Consider the following 21,023-nt stretch of genomic DNA (forward strand, 5'->3'; position numbering starts at 1 on the left):
AAAGATGTGTGGGGCTTAATAGTATACCAGTTTAATTAAACAGACTTCTGGCATATAAAGGGTTACACAGAAGAGGTATGTGCGTCAGCATCCATCAGAATAAAGTACTGTGCGGGTGGATCACATGACGGATCCGGTGATGTCAGATCTCCTAGCGCTGCGGCGGAAATGGAGGTGGGAGGGGAATCAACCAACAGAGGAGAGATATTTTTGTCTAAAAGCTGAGTATCCGCGCTGCGAGAGTGAGGGTGCTGAGCCTGCAGCCAAAAAAACAGGCAGCCTGTCGCTCGAAGGAGGATGCGCCACTCTGTCACAAAGACGCCTCATTTCCTTTTCCTTTCTCTCTGTCTGAGTAGTTTGTTCTTGTATTTTAATTACACATAAACTGGTGGAAGCCAAATTAATGTGTTCTTAACATAGTTTAGGTTCTACACCTGGCTTTACATTACATTGCTATTGGAAATGGCTTTTTGGGTAAATTTGATGTTTTCAGAAAATTTATTCATATAATGCAAATTTGAAATTTAAGTTGCATACTTTATCATATAAACACTAGAGTACAGTGGTTTTAATAATGATTGAGGTGACAGTAGTTTCCTGTTCACCTATTAATGTCAGATCAACACAAATATATGGCAGTATGACTAAATGTTAACTTAGAGAACAGCATCAACAATGAACGGCACCAGCTTCTTCTTGACACTTAGTAAATCCTGTAAATACTGTCTAGTTGACAGTAGACAAAACTAAAGACTAGCACATTTTTTACCTTTAGATAATATGCCAACTATATATTTTGAGCTGAATGGTACAGTCAGGTCTTGATTAAAATTTTTGTCAGTGCCTGTGGTTTAAAACTGCAAGTCGAGGCACAGCGTGATGAGCTGTCAAACACACGCAGCTTGGAAAGGTTCAACTTCTCTTTTGCCCGAGCTAAGATCAGGAACATTATGTACTGCATTGAGCAACATGTGAATAATGTTGTCTTTGTATTTGAAGCTCCATGTGTACATATAAAGGCCCTTTGGATTTACTACAGACCTGCTTTTCTTAGAGGTGGAGCTCTGTTGTTGTTCCTCCATTTGATTTGGCAATAAAGGTGAATGTAATTAAAGAGAAGCACACAAGGAAACTAAGAACACAATGTGTCTTTGTGTCAACAGCAATGCTACAGTGATTGAAGGGCAGGTGTGTAATGTTGTGTGGTGTAAAACAAAAACATTTTGTACCTTGTGAATTTCAGGTTATTGATGTGATTGAAGTGGATTTTCTACATGCTTCACTTTCAGCAGATCTTCAGCATCAAGCTGTGAGGTTTAGCTTTATACCAGTCAGAGTATATGCACACACGTATTCTTTATCGGTCCCCTGCTCCACTGGGTGTGATGACGTAGTTTCAAAGTGTAGGTGAAGTTCCACAATCACAGAAGAAACGTAAAAGTGGTGAAAACTCTGTGTGTGTGCGTGTCTACCTGCTGGTTTGAACCCAACCCACGTAAACACACTGCAACTACCACAAAACGGTAGACAGCCCACGTATCTTTGTGGTTATACTTGAACTGTAAAAAAAGATAAAAGCTTTGAATTTTTGATTAACACACTTTTCCGAGGGAATTCAAGTAGATCTGATAACAGGGAAGATTACAACCTGACATTTTCACGTACTCACACATTTTTTTCACATTATTTATCATGTGTCTTGATGTGGAAGGACAACAGGTGCCACATCTGCACAGACTCTGCTGCAGCTGCTGCTGGTTGGCCACGGAGCAGGTGTGTGGCTGATGAAGCCGACTTACAGATACAGTAGCTTTGAACAGGAGTCCTGATCTTTTCTGAGTTTCCTTTCTCCCCCTGTCTCTGCAGGTTACAATCCAAGAAAATGTTAAGTGAAGTGACCTGAATAAAACAAATGCCCACAGGCCAGCGTGTGTGAATAACACATGCGTTGATGCTGTTGGATACTGTATCGCATGGAGAAAATGTGGAGCAATCAAAACCGCTTTGTCTGTAAATCGTATTAATGCAGTGTGATGGCATCATTTCCCTAGATAATATATGCAGTATGTATTCATGTGTCACACACTGTTTCATCAATTAACATTCTTAATTTAATACTCTATATCAAATTGTTTTATATAAGATATTAAAAACTGAAATCGATTGAGTATCTTTTTACTTAGTTCATCTTAACAAAGGCGGTTGAACTGGTTCCAAATGTTTAATGATTATAGGCAGTTAGGTTAGGTTCTCTTATGTTAACCATCACATTAACAGGCTAAGACTAATTAGGTTGGCTTTATGTATTGGTTAGATGCTAATATGGTAAAACACTGGCAGCCTGTCAGTGACAGGATAATGGAAAAAGAGAGAAGGACGTCTTACTGTTGTATTTGAAGCCAAGCGCAGATTCACTGTGACAGACCAGCACTGGAACAGAGGTAGGTACAGACATCCTGAAACGCCCTGCAGCACAACATAAACACTGTAAAGTCACACAGTGTCTGTTTGTATTCATGAGAACACATGCACTATAAACAGTCAGCGTTCATGATATGAAAAACATATTTTAATTGAATGTTACATGTGTAATTTACCTTGTTTTTTAGCCTGATATTGTTCTTTTGTTTCAAAATGATCTGAATATTAAGCCTGATACTGCAACAAGCTTACTCAAAACAGTCATAAGGTGCTGTCATTTCAGGTTAAAGAGTAGAAATGTGCCCTGAATGGAAGATGAATGGAAAAAAAGAGAGAAAGAGACGCGGAGCATGGGAAGGGATGTCTTCTCGGCAGGATGGGATTAGATGCGCTTCCATAAATATGTTAGGCAGCTAGGAGACTTTGTGCCCAGTTGTAAAAATAGGCCTCCTTCTTCCTGAGGGAACTGATGACGTCTGCAGCCAGCCTGCATCACCAGCAAGGAGACAGCTTCATCCTCACAATGGTGGAGGTAGTGAGGTGGGGAGAGCCACAGCGATCCCCATGGCAACACACACAGAGTGACGCAGGTAAAGGCAGTGGAAAGGAAGAGAGCCAGTGATTGGCTGGAGACTCCAGTGGTGTGTGTGTGGCAGAGATGTGTGGGTGGTGAAGAAGAGGAGGAGGACTCAATAACCCGGCACTGAGATTAGCCTCAACGCACCCCTGCACACACACAGTCCAAGCCTGTTAGCACAGCCAACAATTGAGTGTAGCGATAAGATTCACCATGCTCCCCGAGCACAGACTTCACAGGCAGTGGAATACAGTGTTCTTTTCCTCCCCCACAAATGTCATCTATGTTGTGCATACATGAAAGGTATTGCTCACATTTCTCCAACGCTGATGATGTAGCGTTTAACTCAGCACCAGTAAATGGGAAATGACTTTAAAGAATCTTCAGCTCTTTCCCACACTTTACTCCAGATATTCTCATTACTTAGAGCTCAGAATAAATGTTTAGGGAATGACACATACTTGGCCAAAACTATTAAATAAAGTGTTGTCTATAAATCCATCGCACATTCACACATTCACATAACCAATAAAATGAAGCTGCAGTGCATACAATTAAATGTTGGATCTGATTAGTAGCAACAGTACTGCACTGGGGCACCCTGGCTCCATCCAGTCCAACACTAGTGGTGGGGAACACTGGTCCTGACAGTTACTCTGATCAGATGTTCACTCACTCAGAACGTGTAAGTGCAGGAGTGGTTGAAATTTTGTCATTTTTAAAGGATAAAGTACAAAGTTACAAGAGAAAGTGGTGAGTGGCGAATAGAGAATACATTAGTTTTCACTTGACTAGTGGATGTCATGGCTGAGGAAAGCTCGCTGGTGCCAGCTGCTGGAGACATGATGAACGGCAGCATGTAGAACAAAACACAGAAAAACCACTAGGGACGCTACAGGCAGAGAATTCAGTAAAATAAATACACTTATGTATTTCTCACTTGGCAATAAATTCTGTACTACTGTAACATTCTAAAGAAACCGTTGCACTACTTGTCAATGAAAACATTTAGCTGATCTAGACGGGATTTAAAATACAACACATGACAGGTCGAATGACTAAAAGGCCCAAACTGCGGAAATCAAAAGATCACTACTAAAGAAATACAACACTTAACAAAAGCTGTTTTATTCTCATGTTCTCATGTAAATAAATTACAATTACTGGTCTTGTGTTACAAAAATAAAATAAAACCCAACCAACGCGACATATTGGACTTTCCTTGAAATCCTTATCGTCACCATTATGATAATCATGCAGTCTTACAAATGTTTTAACCAAAGTGTTAATTAGTGAGGACTGTAATGTTTAACATTCCACCTGCTGTGATCAGACAATATGACTCAGCAGACAAACAATATTTCTGTAGATCACAGAACATCACAAACAACACAAAACTAAAGAGCCAAGATAAAACAGTATTTATACAACAGAAGCTGGGGTTGGGCAGTTTCTTCACCATGAGAACTACACCTGAGGAGACCAAGTTAACAGACGAATAACCACCAAAAATAAAAGTTAAAACCTCATTCCAGTGTACCAACTGACTGAAAACTGTTGAAGAAATAATAACACAGTTTTTGATTTAAAAAAATGCAGTGCAGTCTATGCAGTGTCCTTATACTGCAAACTGATCCTGAAGGAAAAATCTGTCAGCTCCGATTGATACACTGGGATGTGGTCATAGAAGATTTGTAATATCAACTTACAGATGCTAAAAAACAAAATTCAGTGCAAAAGCACAGCTTCTCTTAATTTCGCCTGGTGTAAATTCTGCAATGGTCAGTCTTGAAAACATCCCAGCAGAAGACACTAGAGTTAATTTTATCTTCATGTACTGAAGGCGTTATCACTCATGACAGCATGTATTGTGAAGGTACAACATTGATCATCAGTGCTGATTCTTCATTCCCTGTGGTTTGCCTTGTTTCTTATCCTGCTGTAGTTGCTGCTGTTGTTGCTGCTGCTGACCCCGACCAGTGCCACCCATTCCTCTGCCACGACCACCAAACAAACCTACAGGGAGACAGTAGACAAACAGAAACATTGCAGTCACCTGAGAAAAACAACTGCAGTTACCCCTACTGTCTATAATCACTCACAGATTAGGAACATGTCATGTCTAATGGCAATGAAGGGGAATATGTGCACTACATTAATATTGGTGTGACATAACAGTTTCCTTCCACATAACCCTCAATGTTTTTTTCTTTACCTCGCCCTGGTCCTCCTCTCCCTTTCCCCTGCTGTTTGTTCTGCTGAGTTCCTCCCCGCCCTCGACCCTTTGACACAACCTCCTCCTTCACCATGTCAATGATCTCATCGGGGATGCGCAGATACTTAATGGTGCTCCCTCTAATGTAGCACTCAGGCATCCTCCAGAACTTATCTCCATCCTGTGACAGGAGTGGGTTTATCAGAGCTCCAATGAATGATATAGATAAATTCATGTGAAAACAAGACTTAACTTTCATTGTATGTGAACACAAACATTTTGCAGAAGTACAGCATTACCCTTGAGGTGCAAATGACTTCTCTTAGGTTGATGTTCATCCAGTTATCACAGCTAACCAGATGGCCGTTGTATGTCTCTCCATTCTTTAGTTCCACCAGCTGAGCAGAGAAAAAAACACAACAACAAACAGCTAAAAATGACCTGGTAGTTCTTTCACGGTATATATATCATAAACAACGAACAGAAATATAAAGCCTGGTGTGGACTTTTTTCTTTTTAGGTGAAAACGCTTTACCAATTATCAAGTACTATCATCAGTCTGACAAAAGTTCACAAATGTTTTAATCATTTGAAACGTTTCAACCTAAAAAGATGATTGACTGTGCAGCACCACAGGGTACACAGTCAAAAAAAAACACACATGCATACATACTTTTAATTCGAGATTTTTATACATTGCTTGCTAACTGTCTGTTTCTAATAAATTACTGGTTAAATTACTACATAGCATCGATAAACACAGCCCCTTTGCCATCAACGTCAACATTTTCTCACCATAGGATGGTTCTGGGCAGTTTTCAACAGAGACAAAGGAAGCTGCAAAACAAGGAAAAACCCGTCAGGAAAACGAACAGTATGTTTTGAAATAGTGGGACTCAACCAGCAAAGTTCTGTCCTAATGAAACCAATTTCCCCACCACTGTAATCGGTAGAACTGCTTATTTGCAGCTTCTCGCAATTCGCCATAAAGTTCAGACTTCATCCACGTGTGTCCTACTTTTGAAGAAACTTTGCATACGACTGTCACTTCCAAATACAATCACTAGTTTGAAGCCAATACTTTACGGTTACGCTACAACAGTTTAGCGAAAGCTACAAGTCGAGACGTGTAGCAGCGTCTCTGAGACTGACATTTTCTAATTTTATATTACATATATGTTCGTTTCTTGCAACGAAGGTACGTAGTACTAAGTTCAAAACCAAAAACATTCTAATGAACCAATGTGTATATCTACATAAGGCTCTATAAATTAACGTACTGTAAGGGCTTGTTAGCTTTGTGCTAGCTAACGTCTGCGTTACGTTGCCGAGCAGCATTAACTACATTTCTACTTTAGCTAACTGAGAGAAGCTGTTAGGACATGTTAAAGACAAATGTTACATTGGACTTAAACTTTGGTTAAATATTTACCATTGCGATGGTATCTCTTTTTGATTTGGATTTTTACTTTCTTTCTCCTCACTAACACGACTTTGCCTCCTTGTCTTTTTCTTCTTCGTGGCTTAATACGTTTCCGGTGGTGAAAAACTGAACGGCGCGTTATACGATGCTGCCCTCTGCTGCCAGAAGCTAATTATTCATCCCATCATCTATTTACTGTAGGACAATATTCTGTAAAACTGTACACGCAGTGCTCTGAAGGCGTCTGCTGTGATGTCATCACACGCTGCATCCATGGTAGCCAGGAGGGTCATTTGGGTATGTGTCACAAACATTCCATCTCCATGCAGAGCAAACTTCCTTAATATGGTGAAGGAATGGAGAGCAGGGTGAGATGAACTCTATCCGCTTCTTGTTGTGGCCTGATAACCATTAATGATGATGTTGGAGTGATGAAAACTCACATTGTCCCAAACTATCACATACTTTGGCAGGTGATCTCCACTCCGACCCCTCTCATCTTCAGAGATGAGACCTCTGTAGAGAGTTTCTAGAAAGGTGATACTGTAAGATGCTCTGTGTTGTATGGACCAAATATAGGAATACGTGTAAGAACACCATTTTCAGACATAGAACATTGTGTTGTGCTCCAGCCATATATATATATATATATACTTGCCCATTGATTGTTAATGAGATGCACCTTTGTTAGAGGAAGTCAAGTCACCTGAGAGCAATTTACTAATTCAGGACAGATTTAGGAAAAAGTGTAATGGAAAACTGTAAAATGGAAAAATAAAAAACTGTAACTGTGTTCTGAGTGCTGTGCGTTTGGGTTCTTCACCCTATTCCATGACAGTTTGCTGCTACTCGTTTTGTGTGTGTGTCAATTACAGAGAAAACAATTTCTCCAAGGAAATCAACAAGGTCTAACTTGCACATATATATATAATTGTTTATGAAGGTATTTATGGTGTTTTTGGTTTATTGACAGTTTTTGTTTTATTGAAGGTGTTTTTTTTTTATGGGCGGTGTTCATTCTTTGGTAAAAATCAAGGTGGCGTTTTTTGTATCACTGTATGTTGGGCCATTGACATCAATTCACCTTACTTTAGAATACTGTAGTAATAGGTGATTCCAAAACTAATGAGTTGACATTGTTACACACAGGACAAACAAGACTTAGAGTAGAACCCAAACACAATGACCCATACACGTACTAAGTAACAATATGATTTAATGAAACAACAAAACATTCACATGCGCCAAAAGAACAAGAAATGATAACTAAAAATCACTGCACTAGCAGGATAAATGGCTCAAACAAATAACTACTAAACGAAGAACACAGAGACACCACACAGATTCACAGAATGAGCAAACAAACCTGGACAAGGACCGGACAGAACCACGAGGCACAAGTAAAGACAGGTAACATCCGTGTAACACAGCAAACCACATGACATCAGGACGAGCCAAAGTAAGGCTCCTCTAGCAGGTCAGAGGCCCGAATCACAACAGAGCCCCCCCCTCACAGCCGGCTTCCAGACGGCCAACAAGAACAACCCAGGCGAACCCGTGCAGGTGGAGGGAGGCACAAAGAAGAGCCAAAACAAAACTGAAACACAGAACAGAACAAGATCATACAGACAGCACAATTTAATACGACCAAAACACGAACAGACGAACTTAATTCAATAGCAAAAACCCCAACCAAGATGCAAACATAAGCAAACAACCAAGGGAGTCCATAAATTCAGTCTGAGATCACCACCTTCATGGCATGAACCAATGTTCATCCAGCAGCTGCTTGGCCAATACAGTACCTCCAGTGCAGAGGGTAAACAGGTACAGTAGTTCCTGTATGGTGAGTTTGGATATCCAGTTTGGATAATATTTTCAAATTAATGTTAATTCCATAATTTCTTAAGTTGAGTTTTAAATTTACTAGATGTTTCCTTAGAACATTAGCCCTAATTGTGCTGGTTTTACCATGGAAAAGTGAACAGCAGCTCATTTGACTGTGTGTGTTTTTGGCAGGCAGTCACTTTTCTTTGCTGTGGAAAGTAAATGTGTAACTTATCTGAGACCCTTTTAATTTAGTTATCAAGTTTAAGATGCCACTCGCTGGTGTTAGAAGACACTTCTCTTTATCTCTTCATCTTAGCCTGTAGCTTAAGGACGTAGAACGGAGCCTTGAAAAACAGACCGCAGCTCCTCCAGGGAATGGAGCTGGACAGCTGGACAGCAGCGCTGCTGACCTCCGCTGCCTGCGGTGTGGGAGCCCTGGTGGTTCTGGTCCACAGAGTCACCAGGCACCAACAGGCGACGGAGAAAATCCAGAGAGCCAGGAAGTGGAGGACTGAGAGCCTGGAGCGAGCAGAGCAGGCTGTGCTGCGGTACAGAGACACGGTGAGCTTCAGGTTTGAACGCGTAACAAACGACAGATACGTGGAGTGCATTTGATTGAGTTATTTCAGTCTGTCTATACTTACAATAAAGTGCTGTAAAGCTGCTCCTCTAGCAGCAGGGAAAAAAGTTTAGCGAGAATACAGTACAATACAATACAGTTGCAATAAAAACAGCTGTACCCTCATTGACCTTGAGCACAGCACTTTGAGGACTGTCGTCATCCAATCTGTTTCATTAAGCAGCTGTCACGCTGAAGCTGGCAGTAGCTCCTAATGCTTCTATCTGAGGGACAAACATGTCTGTGTCTGAAATACTTTGTTTCACTGCTTGTCTAGAATCCACAGACAGACTCTGATCTAATATTGAGCCTCACTCTGTCTGACCTGACAAAGCAGCTGAAGGAAGGCACGCTGAGTCGTGATGACGTTCTTCATTCTTACATGGAAAAGGTTCAGTATCCAAAATACCACAACTCATTCCCTAGAGACCAACACAGAGAAACATCCTTTGGAATATATAGAACATTTTATCAGCTTTATGGACTTTATTACCATATTCTTATTATTGGCTGTTTTCTTTCCCACAGGCTCTGGACATAAATCAAAAGTTGAACTGCTGCACAGAGATTTTGCTGGAGAGTGTGGACCAGTTAGAAACGGTTTCCTCCAACAACGATGGTCTCTTGTATGGAATTTCCATTACAATCAAAGAAAATGTTAACTACAAGGTATTTAGTGGCTGTGAAGTTTCTCTATTATCAGATGGGTGAACAGTATCAAATGTGTGAACGCATAATGGCATTTGTTCATTAAGCTCATAATTGCTTTCTCTGGTTTTTCCCAACACAAGAATCATGTCTCGTCTTGTGGTGTGGTGGTTTATCTGGACCAGCCGGCTGAGGAGGACAGTGTGCTTGTTAAAGTTCTGAAGAGACAAGGAGCCATTCCTTTTGTTAAAACAAACATTCCCCAAGGTCTATTAAGGTGCCTGATTTCTCAATTAAACTGCACAAAGTCACATAGCTGTGATGTAGTTGTTTGGAACTATGTTTTATATGCATTTATGTGTTTTATGTATCACATGGATATTATGCTATTTCCCAGGGAGGTATCCGAACCAGATGCCCGAGCCACCTCAACTGGCTCCTCTCGATGTGGAGGAGCAGCGACTCTACTCTGAGCTCCTCACCTTATCTCTAAGGGAGTGCCCAGCCACCCTAAGGAGGAAGCTCATTTCGGCGCTTGTGTCAGGCCCCTGGGCTGGACCACACCCTCTCGCTCACCATGCTATGCCTCTGCTTTGGACCACACCCACTCCCTCTCTTTCCCTCTGTAGACTCCTGGCAATCAGTCCAACTGACCACACCTGTGCTTTCTCTCTGCCTCCCTTTAAAGACTCCAGCAGCACAGCACTCTCTGCTGGGTCATTGTCACATCACCTCCCCATGCTGCATATTACAGGTCGGTTACGTCATTGTCACGTTATCCCTCAGTCAGGTTAGCTGATGAATTGGACCTTTCGTCCTCAATGCCACCGCCATTGATCGGCACTATGAACATGAACTATCTATGGGTAAAGTTGCCACATTAGTCACGCGTTGCTCGGCATATAAGACATGCAAGGGCCCCGGTCTATGGATTCATGCCTTGCAGTAGCTCTCCGTCGGATTTATGCCATGTTGCTAGCTATCTGTTTGATTATGGCATGCTGCTAGCTCTCTGTTTGATGCATACCATGTTGCTAGCTTACTTTGTTAAACCATGCTGCTAGCTCTCTAAGTTTGCCATGTTGCTAGCTCTCTTTGTTCAGGCCCAGGTTGCCAAGCCTTAGGCACATTATGTTTTTCCTTTTGGTATATTGTGTTTAGTTTACAGGAGTGTTTTGTGTTTTATATGAAATAAACTGTTTTTTTTTCATGGATTCCTGGCCCTCACTGCACTCTGACTCGGTCCAAACCGACTTTCACAACCCCCATCCGCCATTTTGTGTGGTGGATCGTGACATCTTGTATTTGTGACCTTGCCCTTTCGGTCATGACCCAAAGCTCAGACCATAGGTGAGGGTAGGAACGTAGATTGACCGGTAAATTGAGAGCTTTGCCTTTCGGCTCAGCTCCGTCTTCACCACGACGAACTGCACCAGCGCACGCTGAAGGTCCTGGCCCGATAAAGCCAACAGGGCAACATCATCTGCAAAAAGCAGAGATACTATCCTGTGGTCCCCAAACAAGACCCCCTCCGGCCCCTGGCCTAGAAATTCTGTCCATAGAAATAATGAACAGAACCGGTGACAAAGGGCAGCCCTGCCGAAGTCAAACATGCACCGGGCGCAGGTCTGTCTTACTGCTGGCAATGCGAACCAAGCTCCTGCTCCGGTTGTACCGAGACCGTAACAAAGAGTCTCGAACCAGCCCCACAACATCCAGAGACTTGAGGTACTCAGGACGGATCTCAACCATCCCCGCTGCTCTGCCACCGAGGAGCTTACAAACTACCTCAGTGACCTCAGCCTGGGTGATGGGTAAGGCCACCTGAGTCCCCTGCCTCAGCAGAAGGCATGTTGAAGGGGTTGAGGAGATCCTCAAAGTATTACTTCCACTGTCCAATATCATTCCCAGTTGAGGTCAACAGCTCTCCATCTCCACTAAAAACAGAGTTGGTAAAGGACTCTTTGAGGCCGAGCAATAGTCCTCCTCCATGGCCTCCCCAAACTCCTCCCTTTTTGCCTTCACTATGGCACGGGCTGCAGCACGCTTGGCCTGTCGGTACCCATCAGCTGCCTCAGGAGTCCCACAGGTCAACCAGACCTAATAGGACTCCTTCAGCTTGATGGCGTCCCTTACCTCTGGAGTCCACCACCTGGTTCAGGGATTACCACCACGACAGGCACCGGAGACCCTGCGTCCAGAGCTCCGAATGGCCGCGTTGACAATGGAGGCGGAGAACATGGTCCACTCGGTCTCCAACCTCTCTCAGAATCTAGTCAAAGGTCTCCCGGAGGTGTGAGTTAAAGGTCTGTCTGACAGAGGGTTCAGCCAGACGTTCCCAACAGACCCTCACGTTACGTTCGGGCCTGCCAAGTCGTTCCAGCCACTTTCCTCGCCAGCGGATCCTACTCACCACCAGGTTGACAGCTCAGCCCCTCTCTTCGCCCGAGTGTCCAAAACATATGGCCGAAGGTCAGGTGATATGACTACAAAGTCTCTCATCGACCTCCAGCCAAGATCGTCCTGGTGCCATGTGCACCGATAGACACCCTTATGTTCGAACATGGTGTTTGTTATGGCCAAACTGTGCTTAGCACAGAAGTCCAATAACATAACACCATTCGGGTTCAGATGAGGGAGGCAGTTTCTCCCAATCACGCCTCTCCATGTATTACTGTCGTTGCCCACGTGGGCATTGAAATCTCCAAGAACGATGGGGTCCCTAGTTGGAGCTCTTTCCGACACTCCCTCCAGAGACCCTAAGAAGGCTGCATACTCCACACTACCGTTTGGCCTGTAAGCACTCAGTGAGTGACCTATCCCCCACCCGAAGGCGCAAGCAACCCTCTCGTCCACCGGGGAAAACTCCAACACAAGGTGGCTAAGATTTGGAGCTATGATCAAGCCCACACCAGCCTGCCGCCTCTCGCCTCAGGCAACTCCAGAGTAGAAGAGGTTCCAGCCCCTCTCAAGGAGTTAGGTTCCAGAGCCCAGGCTGTGTGTGGAGGTGAGCCCAACTATTTCTAGCTAGTACCGCTCAACCTTCTGCACAAGCTCAGGCTCCTTCCCCCCCAGTGACGTAAAATTTCATGTCCCAATAGCCAGATTGGTTATCCAGCGATTGGGTCACCTACCTACCTCCAGTGCAGCGGGTAAACAGGTACAGTAGTTCAATCAAAAAGTGAACAGCATCTCATTTGACTGCACTCAAAAAAAAAACTTGTTGGATGAACATAATAAAATTATGGAAAGTATTTCCATCTAATTAAAATGCGTTAAGATAGCAAGAAGCTATTTCGCTTAGTGAACCAAATGTAAACAGGGTGAAGCAACATGATATATTCATGTTAATGTTACCTAATGACCATGGGTCAGTCCCACTAATGTTTTTAGGGTTGATTGAACATAATTTTCTTGGGTTATTTGATCATGTATAATATTAATACTTGTTACTTAATTTTATAGGGTAGTAACAAGTTAATTTAAATTAATTAATAAATTATGCTATACTAACACAACCAATGTAAAGTTATCAAATGTTTTGTGCCAAGATTAGCTTTTCAAAATTACACACAAATAAAGTAATCTTTGAAACAGTATTTCTATTATGCAAACTAACATATACTGTATCCCCAGCTGGTGTGTAGGTTGGAGAAGACACAAAGCACATTGGATTTAGACTGGTTAGAATACTTTATAAGCTTCATAAAAACAATAAAACAGCTTTCAAATGTCAAAGGCAGCTACAAAATGTCACTAACATCCAGTATTGTACATACAGCATTGGGCCAATATTTCAAACAACTTTTAGTGGAGGGTAGCTGAGGTTGAGAGCATATAACAAGAGCAAACAACAACACAGCAAGTGGGACACTACCCAACTCATCCAGGACTTGAAACGATGACTACATCTTCAGGGTCATCATCTGCCTCTGCATCTTTGTGAATGACAAAAACTTCAAGAATTGTCTCTATCATGGCTTCTTCAAGGCGTCCACGATCTGAAATGTAAAATTAAAAAAGCGGATGATGTTATATAACACTTCAACTTTTAAAGCATATATAAATCACTTTGAAATTTTAAACTTACATGAAATAAAAATAAATAAAAAAAACATTCTTACCATCCATTCTTTCACAAGGTTGCCAGGATCTTCATTGAGGAACACACACTGGGCTTAAAGGATGTACTCTTCTGACATCAATGGAGTTAGTCTTTAGGACAAACAAAGTAATCACACAAAAAACAAAACAATTTTAATCTATTTTAGGGAACAATTTTTATTCAAGTGAGTAGCTGTCACTAACATATTACGACATAGATTTTTTTCCCATCATCATACCTGGGTTATGGGAACCATGATGCTCTTAATCTTTTGTCCTTGAATGCCGCCATCCTTGCCAAACACCGTTTTCAGGTCTGAAGAATAACCATCCAGCATGGAGAAGAACTGTTGCAGCAAACTGTTGTAGTCCTCTTAAATTTATTCTTAAAAAGAAAAAAGTACACAAGTTATCAATGCACTGAATGGCAAATGTGTAAACAATACTTAATACTTATTTTGTTTGTCTGATCAGAATCACATTGTATATATATAGACATATTTATTGACCAACCTCAGAAACACAGAAGAGAGCAGGCCATCTGGTTTTGAACTCGGTGATGAAGGGTTCATCTCTGATAACTTCTTGCCTTGTGTTTGCAATAGTCGTATCTACTAGAAAAAGTCACGCTGCACTCCTTGCATCTCCAAATACCTTAGAGTCTATTTATCTTATTTCTTTTCATTCCCTCTTACCTTACTTTTTCTTAAACAACTTGTGGACATGTAGACATCTGACGCGACACTAGCAGATGATTCCCTGTCCTGCTGTCTCTTCTCAGCTCTAGAATGGGACACTTTCACAGAATGGCCATTGGAGGTAAACACCAAGAGACACATTTTAGATGATAAAGAACAGGTTTCAAGTCAAAATAGCTGTAATAAATTAGGAAACCAATTATGTGCTGTGAAATGAGTACACAATCTTATAAAAAGGTACAAATGTTAAAGCTTAATTAAATAAATACTTATTAATACTATTACTGTAAGTAATTTGATTATTTTCCTTTACCGTGTGAAACAAATAATAGATTTATGATAATACGATATACAATGCAAACAATATGTAGAGTGAAATAACTCAAACACCATTTTGGTAGGTTCGTGTAAATTACCTCAGGAAATGCATAGCATGACAGCACATTTCTATTTAATGTTCATGGGTTACCTTTCCATTAGGGCAAGTCTCTGTACTTCTGTTTTCCGTTTCCAGTAGTTCTCTGCTCTAACACCTGCGGACGGAGAGTATATGTCAGAAAATATTGCACCAACCTGAACAAATGCCGCTGACTCGTAAAATCCTCGTCGCATCCAAACCGACCGAGGGGCAACGCTGATGTCGGTTATTTGAAATTTGAAAATCCCGCGCTCGCGCGATGAACTCCCGTTGGAAATACGTAAAAGTCTCACTCCTAACTGAGCAAAGATCGCCGTTTAACGGCTATAAAATAATATAAAAAATTACAATATATATATATATTTTATTGCAGATAAGCTTATTTAAAACTAGCACGTTCTCAGTGTTGTACGGAAGCTAGCTAGGTTAGCTTGTGAGCACAGGCGCAGTCACATAACACGGATACGTACTCTAGCTAATTAAACATCCAGAATGCTAAAGGGCACTATATATAGCTACTAACAACATTTCTGCACCCATGCGGTTTTTTATTCAATGGACGTTAAACTTACCTTCTTGCACACATCATGAACAGGTGTTTTCCTTTACGTCAGGATCCTGAAGAAGCGGCAGGGCCGTAGTCCAAGTTGTGAATTTGCTCATTACTGCCACCTTCAGCTCTGGACATGTTGTTGTCTAAACCTATTTTTATTACGTTGAGTTAACATAAAATATTGATGTAACCTGTTGAAGTCGTTACATTTACGTGATTTTATTATGTTCAGACACAAAACAAGAATTTTTATTGTTGAAGTTGCATGTTAAAATTATGTTAATGTAGCATGCACCCGATCCAGGTTTTTTGAGTGTGGGGTAACACATGTGGCTTTGCTACAACCATTGGAAAACTTGCTGTGTGTGTTTTTGGCAGGCAGTCACTTTTCTCTGCCGTGGAAAGTAAATCTGATTTTATATTTCAAAGTTACCAAGATTAGGTTGCCACTCGCTGGTGTTAGAAGACACTTCTCTTTATCTCTTCATCTTAGCCTGTAGCTTAAGGACGTAGGACGGAGCCGTGAAAAACGGACCGCAGCTCCTCCAGGGAATGGAGCTGGACAGCTGGACAGCAGCGCTGCTGACCTCCGCTGCCTGCGGTGTGGGAGCCCTGGTGGTTCTGGTCCACAGAGTCACCAGGCACCAACAGGCGACGGAGAAAATCCAGAGAGCCAGGAAGTGGAGGACTGAGAGCCTGGAGCGAGCAGAGCAGGCTGTGCTGCGGTACAGAGACACGGTGAGCTTCAGGTTTGAACGCGTAACAAACGACAGATACGTGGAGTGCATTTGGTTGAGTTATTTCAGTCAGTCTATACTTAAAATAAAGTGTTGTAAAGCTGCTCCTCTAGCAGCAGGGAAATAAAGTTTAGTGAGAAGAAATATTTCATGAACTGAATGAATTTTATGATTTTCAGCAATACACTTTTGAAATGATAATATCTATTATAAAAGCATTTAAATGTTAAGAGCCTGAACCACAGTTCAGTTTTATCTACAGTTAAGGTAATGAGTAAACCTTTCAATACAGTTGCAATAAAAACAGCTGTACCCTCATTGACCTTGAGCACAGCACTTTGAGGACTGTCGTCATCCAATCTGTTTCATTAAGCAGCTGTCACGCTGAAGCTGGCAGTAGCTCCTAATGCTTCTATCTGAGGGACAAACATGTCTGTGTCTGAAATACTTTGTTTCACTGCTTGTCTAGAATCCACAGACAGACTCTGATCTAATATTGAGCCTCACTCTGTCTGACCTGACAAAGCAGCTGAAGGAAGGCACGCTGAGTCGTGATGACGTTCTTCATTCTTACATGGAAAAGGTTCAGTATCCAAAATACCACAACTCATTCCCTAGAGACCAACACAGAGAAACATCCTTTGGAATATATAGAACATTTTATCAGCTTTATGGACTTTATTACCATATTCTTATTATTGGCTGTTTTCTTTCCCACAGGCTCTGGACATAAACCGAAAGGTGAACTGCTGCACAGAGATTTTGCTGGAGTGTTTGGACCAGTTAAAAACGGTTCCCTCCAACAATGATGGTCTCTTGTATGGAGTTCCCATTAGCATCAAAGAAAATGTTAACTACAAGGTATTTAGTGGCTGTGAGGTTTCTCTATTATCAGATGGGTGAACAGTATCAAATGTGTGAACTCATAATGGCGTTTGTTCATTAAGCTCATAATTGCTTTCTCTGGTTTTTCCCAACACAAGAATCATGTCTCGTCTTGTGGTGTGGTGGTTTATCTGGACCAGCCGGCTGAGGAGGACAGTGTGCTTGTTAAAGTTCTGAAGAGACAAGGAGCCATTCCTTTTGTTAAAACAAACATTCCCCAAGGTCTATTAAGGTGCATCGTTTCTCAGTTAAACTGCACAAAGTCACATAGCTGTGATGTAGTTGTTTGGAACTATGTTTTATATGCATTTGTGTCCAGCATAGAGACTGTGTTTATTGATCTGTGTTCTATTCTATCATCTCCTCTCCAGTTATGATTGTAGTAATCCCATATTTGGGCAGACCTTGAACCCCCATAACTCACAGAAGACCTGTGGAGGTTCCTCTGGTGGTGAGGGGGCTCTCATCGGGGGAGGAGGCTCCCTGCTGGGCATAGGTAGTGATTTAGGGGGCAGCATCCGTATACCTGCCTCCTTCTGTGGGATCTGTGGCTTCAAGCCAACGTCAGGTCGGATCAGGTGAGTTTGTACTTGGTGTCCTTCTGTTTCTGCATGTTCTGTTCTTGCTCTAGTTCTGGCAGTTTACCACCTACCATAACTACTGGTCATGTTAATGATTACTACTGGTCAAGTGCTTCTTTTTCACTGTCACCAGTGCTTCTAGAGGACATTTTTCTCAGTCTGTAAAGTCTTATTAATGTAAAGGATGTTGACTTCTGAATTTTTTGTGTTTTGTTAAGTTTGCAGGGTGTAAAGCCACTCTTTCGAGGGCAAAAATCAGGTAAGAAGCAGTAAATTCCTGTAGCTGACACATAAAATGAACATCACGTTAATGTTCCTAATCATTTTAGTTCTGGCATCTCCTGGACCAATGGCAAAAGATGTGGACAGTCTGGTTCTGTGTATGCAGGCTCTGCTCTGTGATCACATGTTCTCCCTGGATCCCACTGTTCCACCGCTACCTTTTAATATGCAGGTGTGTATTTATAGACAGCGCCATCTCATTATTCATTATTTATCCTTATGATTTACTCAGCATCCAGGAGAACATATTTGTGTGGGAGATCAGGTGGTGGAGAGAAAAGCTTTGACCTTTGATGAATCTTCTGCAGAAATTTGCGAATCCCAAATTGCAGTTATCCTTATGTCTCTCTCGGTAGACCTCTAAAGCTGTGGACCTTGCCAGGGTCCATCTCAAGTCAAGTAGGCTTTTATTGTCATTCCAACCATGTACATTGTCAGTATACAGTGGAATGAAACAATGTTCTGTCACGGCCATCCACAAAATGGCAGACCAACTCTTTAAAACACTGTAGGACCCAAGGAGACCACTGTAAGGACAACTCCTGATTACTGCTGAAGCTGGGGTATGCATGCGGATAGGTGAGACCGGCTTCACGTGTCTGACAGAATTAAAATGTGTGGTCCTCAGATCTACCAGAGCTCCAGACCTCTGAGAATCGGTTACCTAGAAAACGACGGCTACACACAACCAAGTCCAAGCATGGCCCGATGCGTCAGAGAAGTTAAAGCCCTGTTAGAGCAAGCAGGACACACTGTAAGAGCACAGAACGTACATACTCAATACATGGTCTATATTCATAAAGTTTGTGATAAAAGGTATATATTTTCATTGCTGTTGCACCTTTTCGTTTCTGTTATGTGTCTGTAGTTGGTGCCATATCATTTGCAAAATGTCAGTTATGCTTTACCTGAACTAATGCTGAGGGGTGTAATCGCAGACGGAGGAAGCAGTGTGCTACAAAAACTGTGAGCTGAAGTTTCCATTTGATTCACCAAATTTCGTTGTTGCTGTACAATTTCAGGTATTCCTTTGATGAAATATGTGGCCTTAGTGGTTCGTTAGTGAGTTGGTTCTTACCTGTGATGCAAACAGCCCCTGAATAGACTGTCCATTGCATTTGGTGCACACTTACATGTCCTGGTGAGGAGATCTGTTATGTATTAATGTGTAATTATAGGGAGGGGAGTCCTCTGGACGCCTCTATCAGAGCCCAGATTTTCCATTGCTATTTTCCTAAGTGGTGGAAGAAAACTCTTTCGTTGTTTTTTAAGCCTCTGGTGAGTTTTGTTTTCTTTATTAGTGATCTACAAAATTGTATTTTGGTGAAAACTTTGATAACTTTGTGGCTTTTTTGTGTTCAAGGGTCCTCGTGTTTCTACCATTTTTTCAACATCATGTGGAGTTGGGTGAGAACATAATCTTGATGTCAATATCAATCACATGTTGTAAAATGTGCTGATTGCTTTTCTGCCTGTTTTCAGATCTGTTGCAGATCTGTGGGCTCATCATGCTGCTGTTGAGGTGCTTCTAGCTTCGAGCTGAATATGCTTGTGAGATCTAACATTCAAGGAACTAATCAATAATTTTGTTTTCACTAGGACTACATTAATGAAACAATAGCATTTTGGAGAAAAATCAACATAGATGTGCTGCTGTGCCCCATGATTGGACCAGCCTACAACCATTGTTACTACAGCAAGATTTGCAGTATGTTTAACTTGGAGTAGCCTACAAATGATGAAACCATCTCCCACAAACAGCTTTGAAGCAGTCTAATGTTCTTCACTGTATATTGAGAATCTGATCTGCTGAGCTCATGACCATGCTAACCGTCTTTTAAACTATTGCACTCACTAGCTAACATACCATCTAAGGCACCCCCTGCTGATATTTCATTCTTTCCTTCCAGATTCTCTGAGCTACACAATGTTGTATAATCTCCTCAACTTTCCTGCTGGTGTAGTTCCTGTTTCCACGGTGACAGTAAAGGATGAGGAAGAGCTCAAGCATTACAAGGGCATGTTTCAGGACGCCTGGGACGAACACTTCAAACAGGTAATTAACAGTGCTGATACAGCTGATGCAGCCCTGGGATGGAAATTTTAATGTAATTACATCTGGTATTGCCTTTTATTATTATTAAGTTTCAGTCCACTGCATGAGAGCAACTCTTACAGGTGTAATTTCACATTTGGTCAGACGCAAGCAGAAGACCGCAGTGGTCTGTCTGGGTGATGACTGACTGGATTGTGTTTGACTGCAGGCTGTGTCTGGAGGTGAGGGTCTGCCTGTGGCCGTGCAGTGTGTGGCGCTGCCGTGGCAGGAGGAACTGTGCCTGCGCTTAATGAAGGAGGTGGAACAACTGGTCAAACAGAGCAGGAGATAAAGTCTGCAGAGTGTAGCTTTGATCCTAGACGTGATGGACGTGGACAGGTCGACGTCACAGGACCACACAGACATTCTCATCCCAGCACTTAAAGCAGTGAACAGAAACCAACATAATAACAATAATTTGTGAGACAGCGTTGACGATCATGGTGATGAGAGTAAATGGCTTTTATACAATCAATTTTAAGCATTGCATATCATACACTTCACCTCCTTATGATTGTGTTCACAATCATTTATCTTTATAACAACTGAAGAACTTTGCACATGTCTACATTCATTCTTGCCTAATCCAATGTATATATGATAAATGTTCCTATATTAAAGTTTACACTTGTCCTAAATATTCATCAGATATCTGAATAAATCTAAAGTGTTAAAACAGCTGTCTGACAACAGTGACATCATTTTAGATATCCAGTGTCCTGATTTAAGCATTTCCGCAGTGAAAACACTTCAACATGGTGGCAAGTTAAACTGGATGCACCGAAGGTTTAAGGTGAATCACGTAGATATTATGCTATTTCGGATGACTTTGCTTTTCATTAACCATTCAAATTTATTGTGCTTGTTTAGTATAGTACAGTACATGGATGTTTACAAACGTTTAGTACAAAGTTCCTCGTTCGCTTCAAGCACCCGG

The 21,023-nt window shown here is 41.8% G+C and overlaps 3 protein-coding genes and 1 long non-coding RNA gene across 10 annotated transcripts; 2 read left to right on the top strand and 2 right to left on the bottom strand.

Moving 5' to 3' along the window:
- Positions 1–4,102: 4,102 nt before the first annotated feature.
- lsm4 (LSM4 homolog, U6 small nuclear RNA and mRNA degradation associated) lies at positions 4,103–6,824 on the bottom strand. The gene is made up of 5 exons (XM_029149160.3): positions 6,646–6,824; positions 6,009–6,050; positions 5,513–5,611; positions 5,214–5,394; positions 4,103–5,014 (listed from the first exon to the last, which is right to left on the bottom strand). Exons 1-5 carry the CDS (start codon positions 6,646–6,648, stop codon positions 4,890–4,892), a joined length of 450 nt encoding a protein of 149 aa, XP_029004993.1. The 5' UTR covers positions 6,649–6,824; the 3' UTR covers positions 4,103–4,889.
- Positions 6,825–8,803: 1,979 nt separating this feature from the next.
- LOC114852902 (vitamin D3 hydroxylase-associated protein-like) lies at positions 8,804–10,386 on the top strand. Its single transcript, XM_055507644.1, has 6 exons — positions 8,804–9,027; positions 9,363–9,476; positions 9,614–9,754; positions 9,877–10,010; positions 10,131–10,134; positions 10,363–10,386. Exons 1-6 carry the CDS (start codon positions 8,842–8,844, stop codon positions 10,384–10,386), a joined length of 603 nt encoding a protein of 200 aa, XP_055363619.1. The 5' UTR covers positions 8,804–8,841.
- LOC114853570 (vitamin D3 hydroxylase-associated protein-like) lies at positions 10,359–20,764 on the top strand. 3 transcript variants are annotated; one of them, XM_029147095.3, is made up of 16 exons: positions 10,359–10,487; positions 16,000–16,244; positions 16,713–16,826; positions 16,964–17,104; positions 17,227–17,360; positions 17,500–17,706; positions 17,928–17,968; positions 18,039–18,163; positions 18,620–18,745; positions 18,860–18,957; positions 19,170–19,269; positions 19,355–19,398; positions 19,474–19,513; positions 19,591–19,699; positions 19,902–20,047; positions 20,256–20,764. In XM_029147095.3, the coding sequence occupies exons 2-16, from the start codon at positions 16,059–16,061 to the stop codon at positions 20,376–20,378; spliced, it is 1,734 nt and encodes a 577-aa protein (XP_029002928.1). In that variant the 5' UTR covers positions 10,359–10,487; positions 16,000–16,058; the 3' UTR covers positions 20,379–20,764. The 3 variants fall into 3 exon arrangements, with proteins under 3 accessions (XP_029002928.1, XP_055364284.1, XP_029002929.1); XM_055508309.1 differs by having other exon boundaries at positions 10,478–10,599; XM_029147096.3 differs by lacking the exon at positions 10,359–10,487 and adding an exon at positions 15,777–15,910.
- Positions 13,408–15,670, bottom strand: LOC114853571 (uncharacterized). 5 transcript variants are annotated; one of them, XR_003785600.3, is made up of 7 exons: positions 15,526–15,670; positions 15,005–15,068; positions 14,533–14,633; positions 14,351–14,448; positions 14,077–14,222; positions 13,858–13,948; positions 13,408–13,734 (listed from the first exon to the last, which is right to left on the bottom strand). It is a non-coding gene; the product is annotated as an uncharacterized LOC114853571 (long non-coding RNA). The 5 variants fall into 5 exon arrangements; XR_008694530.1 differs by lacking the exon at positions 15,526–15,670 and having other exon boundaries at positions 14,351–14,451; positions 14,538–14,633; positions 15,005–15,147; XR_003785601.3 differs by lacking the exon at positions 15,526–15,670 and having other exon boundaries at positions 14,351–14,451; positions 15,005–15,147.
- Positions 20,765–21,023: the final 259 nt, after the last annotated feature.

This window comes from Betta splendens, chromosome 4, assembly GCF_900634795.4.
Source record: "Betta splendens chromosome 4, fBetSpl5.4, whole genome shotgun sequence".
Taxonomy (NCBI): Eukaryota; Metazoa; Chordata; class Actinopteri; order Anabantiformes; family Osphronemidae; genus Betta; species Betta splendens.

Bases quoted from the DNA above. Each gene is read 5' to 3' on its own strand.
- lsm4 (XM_029149160.3), bottom strand. The intron at 5,612-6,008 runs GTGAGAAAATGT...TTCTCTGCTCAG, and splicing joins CTGCCCAGAACCATCCTATG to CTGGTGGAACTAAAGAATGG. The intron at 5,395-5,512 runs GTAATGCTGTAC...CTCCTGTCACAG, and splicing joins AAGTCATTTGCACCTCAAGG to GATGGAGATAAGTTCTGGAG.
- LOC114852902 (XM_055507644.1), top strand. From the start codon at position 8,842: ATGGAGCTGGACAGCTGGACAGCAGCGCTGCTGACCTCCGCTGCCTGC. The intron at 9,028-9,362 runs GTGAGCTTCAGG...CTGCTTGTCTAG, and splicing joins TGCTGCGGTACAGAGACACG to AATCCACAGACAGACTCTGA. The intron at 9,477-9,613 runs GTTCAGTATCCA...TCTTTCCCACAG, and splicing joins TTCATTCTTACATGGAAAAG to GCTCTGGACATAAATCAAAA.
- LOC114853570 (XM_029147095.3), top strand. From the start codon at position 16,059: ATGGAGCTGGACAGCTGGACAGCAGCGCTGCTGACCTCCGCTGCCTGC. The intron at 16,245-16,712 runs GTGAGCTTCAGG...CTGCTTGTCTAG, and splicing joins TGCTGCGGTACAGAGACACG to AATCCACAGACAGACTCTGA. The intron at 19,514-19,590 runs GTGCTTCTAGCT...TGTTTTCACTAG, and splicing joins CTCATCATGCTGCTGTTGAG to GACTACATTAATGAAACAAT.